The sequence below is a fragment of the Mandrillus leucophaeus genome, unplaced genomic scaffold (assembly GCF_000951045.1).
Source record: "Mandrillus leucophaeus isolate KB7577 unplaced genomic scaffold, Mleu.le_1.0 Scaffold24, whole genome shotgun sequence".
Classification (NCBI taxonomy): Eukaryota; Metazoa; Chordata; class Mammalia; order Primates; family Cercopithecidae; genus Mandrillus; species Mandrillus leucophaeus.
In genome coordinates this window covers 3044577-3049356 of record NW_012102476.1, presented here as the reverse complement: position 1 = coordinate 3049356, position 4780 = coordinate 3044577, and the positions used below count along the sequence as shown (strand labels likewise).

At 49.6% G+C, this 4780-nt stretch overlaps 1 protein-coding gene across 1 annotated transcript in view; it reads right to left on the bottom strand.

The window, feature by feature from the left end:
• ITGAL (integrin, alpha L (antigen CD11A (p180), lymphocyte function-associated antigen 1; alpha polypeptide)) overlaps positions 1-4780 on the bottom strand; it is a 67707-nt gene that overhangs the window by 46630 nt on the left and 16297 nt on the right. The window contains exons 7-9 of the mRNA XM_011982547.1: positions 3239-3384; positions 876-1008; positions 572-722 (exon numbers count right to left, since the gene is read on the bottom strand). Of these exons, the coding sequence (XP_011837937.1) occupies positions 572-722; positions 876-1008; positions 3239-3384 (430 nt within the window). The remainder of the gene's footprint in view (positions 1-571; positions 723-875; positions 1009-3238; positions 3385-4780) is intronic.

Here is a 4780-nt window from a genome sequence, read left to right as displayed (position 1 = left end):
GCAATTCTCCTGCCTCAGCCCCCTGAGTAGCTGGGATTACAGGCGTGCGCCACCATGCCCAGCTAATTTTTGTATTTTTAGTAGAGACGGGGTTTTGCCACGTTGCCCAGGCTGGTCTCGATCTTCTGACTTCAGGTGATCTGCCCGCCTCGGCCTCCCAAAGGGCTGAGATTACAGGTGTGAGCCATCGCGCTCAGCCGTTTTTGTTTTTTGTTTTTTGTTTCTTGAAATGGAGTCTTCCTCTGCCACCCAGACTGGAGTGCAGTGGTGCGATCTTGGCTCACTGCGTCCTCTGCCTCCTGAGTTCAAGAGATTCTTGTGCCTTAGCCTCCTGAGTAGCTGGGATTACAGGCACTCACCACCACACCTGGCCATTTTTTGTATTTTTAGTATAGATGGGGTTTCTCCATGTTGCCCAGGCTGGTCTCAAACTCCTGGGCTCAATTGATCCACTTGCCTCAGCCTCCCAAAGTGCTGGGATTACAGGCGTGATCCGCTGAGCCTGGCCTGATGTCCCAGGGGAATTTCTGTATTCAGCCTCCCGAGCCCTCTCCCAGGGCCTGTCACTCACCCTCAATGACATAGATCTTCTTCTGCAGCTCAGTGAATAGATCTTTCAGCTTCTCAAATGTGTCCAGAATTTTTACAAACTCGCTCGCAGGTTTTGAGGCAAATTTGTGAAGTGTCTCCTGACTCTCCTTGGTCTGAAAATGCTTTCCAATCTGTGAGGGAGAGGAGAGTGAGGAGCTGAAATCCCCCAAACCTCAGTCCAGTTTGCCATTATTTTCACAAGAGTTTGGCCCCAGGAAGAAAGGGGCCTGGGGTTCAGAAAGAGGAGAGGGAAGGCGAGATGTAGGAAGCAGCCGGGACCCTACCCCGATGATGTAGCGGATGATGTCTTTGGCCGCATCGATGTCGCCACTGTCAGTGGCCTCCCCATCCGTGATGATGATGAGCACTTTGGTGGCATCTGGCCGGGCCCCCAGCTCCTCCCGGAACACCTCTGTCCTGTGTCCAGGAAAGGAGGAGGTGAGAGACTCCCCAAAACCAGGGCCTGAGGTCTCCTTCCCCACCTGCTCATCAAGTCACCGCCATACTGGTTATGCAAAAGCCCTTCCTGGATCTCCCAGGCTGGGATTCCAAGCCTGCAGCAGTCACCTCTAAACCCCCTTGCTGCCACCCCTTTCCTTCTGGACCAGGGGTCCTCACATTGCATCCTGGGCAGTCCAGAGGGTGTCCCAGAGCCCATGGGCAGGAGGAGGAGGTTCTGTGAGGAATGACTCTGAGCTTCCCACCCTCCATTGCAACCACATGGCCACCACTCTTTAATCAGTTACAGATGTTGATCCAAGTGAGATTTCAATGTGGAAGAGAGGGTCCCACAGCTTAAGAAAATTGGGGAGTCACTCTTCCAGAGCAAACTCTTCCAGCACCTCCTCTGCCTTCCCATAGTACCCAGCCCGCCTCCGGATCTCTACTATAGCAGTGAACCCAATGAATTACCATGACTTCTCTGTCAATTTTCCCCCTAAACCATGAGCTCCTGAAGGAAAGGACCATGTTGGATTTGTTGCTGTATCTCTGGCTCCCAGCACAGAGGAGGTGCTTGTGCATGTGAGATGAAGGAGGGAGAACCAGTGTTACAGCTCTTTTAGATTTTGTCTAGCAGGCTTTCTGTTTTTTGCTAAAATCCTCCACCCTCAAAAAAATTTAAAAAATAAACAAAGAAGGGAGAACTGAACACCAGATGGGCCAAGGCTAAAGATTTCTGTCCTGGGAGTTCCAGACCAGTCTGGGCAACATAGCGAGACCCCAACTCTACAAAGATGAAAACAATTAGCCAGGCATGGTGGTGTGTGATTGTAGTCCCTACTCAGGAGGCTGAGGCAGGAGGTTCGCTTGAGCCCAGGAGTTTAAGGCTACAGTGAGCTAGGATCACGTCACTGCACTCCAGCCTGGGCAACAGAGTGAGACTTGACTCTAAAAAAAAGAAAAAGAAAATTCCTGCCTTGCCCACAACCTCCCTCTGAGCAAGTTAGGTTGGCCATAGCTCTTGCTGAAACAGCAGCGAGATGTGAACCGTCTTACCCATGAACACCTGCTATCAAGACCTCTGGTTCTATCTGGATGCAAAATGCTTCTCCAATCTCCATCCACACAGACATGGGCCTATTGCGGGTCCTGTTCATGGATTTCCACCCTGGCTTAGACAAGCATTGTCTCTATCTGGATTTTTCAATAGCGTCCTAACTGGCCCTATCGCTTCCCCCCGCCTTTGCCCCCTCTACAGTCTAATATCAACCCCGCAGCCAGAGGGACCTTTTAAAAAACATAAATCAGATCATCACTCTTCTACTCAAAACCTCTAATGACTTCTCATCTTACTCAGAGGAAAGCCAAAGTCCTCACTATGGCCTCCAAGTCACTAACCCATCCAGACCCTCATGATCTCTCCGACCTCATCACCTACTATTTTCCCCCTCTCACTTATTTCTCTCCAGCCACATTGGTGTCCTGGCTCTTCATTTTTAAATTATTTTTTATTTTTTAGAGCTAGGATCTTGCTGTGTTGCCCAGGCTGGAGTGCAATGCTGTGATCATAGCTCACTGCAGCTTCAAACTCCTGGCTCATAGGCCCGGTGTGGTGACTCACACCTGTAATCCCAGCACTTTGGAAGGGCAAGGCAGGTGGATCACCTGAGGTCAAGAGTTTGAGACCAGCCTGGCCAACATGGTAAAAGCCCATCTCTACTAAAAATACAAAAAAAATTAGCTGGGTATGGTGGCACAGGTCTGTAATCCCAGCTACTTGGGAGGCTGAGGCAGGAGAATGGCTTGAACCTGGGAGGCGGAGGTTACAGTGAGCCGAGATCGCGGCACTGCACTACAGCCTGGGCAACAAGAGCAAAACTCCATCTCAAAAAACAAAAACAAAAATCAACCAACCAAACAAAAACTTCTGGGCTCAAGAGATCCTCCCACCCCAGCGTCCCAAAGCACTGGGATTACAGATTGTGCACCTGGCTTAGAGTTTCTCTTTTGGATTTAATTAGTACAGAGTAGATTTCTGTTACGTACAACCAAAAGAACCTGCAGTAAAATTGTTCCACTTTAATTCAGACAATAAACTGCCCCTTGCTGTACCTACCTACTGAGTTCCCGCGCCCCGCAGCTGGAAGAGGGTAGATCACCCAGAACCAATGACTGGACACGCGCTCTTCTGCAAAAGGGAACTCACGCGACATAGTTGATGGCACCAAAGGTGTTGGTCAACAGCAACATGTGCTTTACATGCTCCAGCAGAGTATCAGGGTCCTTCTGTTTAACATAATCTGAGAAATCAAATTCCGTTTTGTAGCTTGTGGAAAACTGAACAGCAGCAAACTAGAAAAGGAAGGAAGAAATGATATTCAATTATATATCCCTTTCCATTTGTCTGTTCCAAACTTTTCTTTTTTTTTTTTTTTTTTTTTTTTTGGCTAGAGTGCAGTGGCATGATCTTGGCTCACTGCAACCTCTGCCTCCCGGGTTCCAGCGATTTTCGTGCCTCAGCCTCCCAAGTAGCTGTGATTACAGGCACGTGCCACCACACCTGACTATTTTGTGTGTGTGTGTGTGTATTCTTAGTAGAGACGGTGTTTCACCATATTGGTCAGGCTGGTCTCGAACTCCTGACCTCAGGTGATCCACCTGCCTCGGCCTCCCAAAGTGTGGGATTACAGGCGTGAGCCACAGTGCCCAGCCCCAAACCCTACTTCTTCTTTTTCAAGACAGGGTCTTGTTCTGTCTCCCAGGCTAGAGTGCAGGGCACAACCGTAGCTCACTACAGCCTCAGCCTCCCAGGCTCGAGCCATCCTCCCTCATCAGCCTCCGAAGTAGCTGGGACTACAGGCACGTGCCACCACACTGGGCTAGCTTTTATTTTTTGTAGAAATGGGGTCTTGCTATGTTGCCCAGGCTGGTCTCGAACTCCTGGCTTCAAGTGATCCTCCCGGCTAAGCCTCCCAATGTGCTGGGATTACAGGTGTGAGCCACTGTGCCTGGCTCAATGTCTTCTTATGCAGGGCCTGGGCAACTCAACTCCACATCCGTGCCTTAGATCATTCTTTTCAAAATGAGGCAATATACAAATAAGCACAGAAATAAAACCAAATAAACCTTGCTCCCTCATGTAATACTGTGTGTTGAGCTCCTATTCTCTGGGTCCACCTATGTCACTGACAGGGATGGGTTCCAGTAGCCATATTTCTGCTGAGTGACCCTGCTTAACTAGACACAGTTGGCTGGGCCAGGGATCAACACCTGACTGAAGCTAGGCCAGCCAGAGCTTCTTCTCTGAGAACAGGGAATTTGCAAAGGGAGGCGTTGGCTGAGGGAAAGGTAAAAAGCCCTCTTGGAACTTTAACATGTGAACTTAGGAGCTTTCCATAGGTCCATGTGGTCTAAAGGTGCTAAGGGAGCCAGTCTACAGAGACTGAGAAAAGAGAATAAGGAAGCAAAGACTCAAAAAGAAACAGAAATGAGAACTAGCTGGGCACAGTGGCTCATGCCTGTAACCCCAGCACTTTGGGAGGCCGAGGCAAGAGGATCTCTTGAGATGTCCAGGAGTTTCAGATCAGTCTGGGCAACACAATGATAAACCATCTCTACAGAAAATTTAAAAATTAGCCACGCATGGGCCAGGCGCAGTGGTTCATGCCTGTAATCCCAGCACTTTGGGAGGCCGAGGCGGGCGGATCATGAGGTCAGGAGATCGAGACCATCCTGGCTAACACGGTGA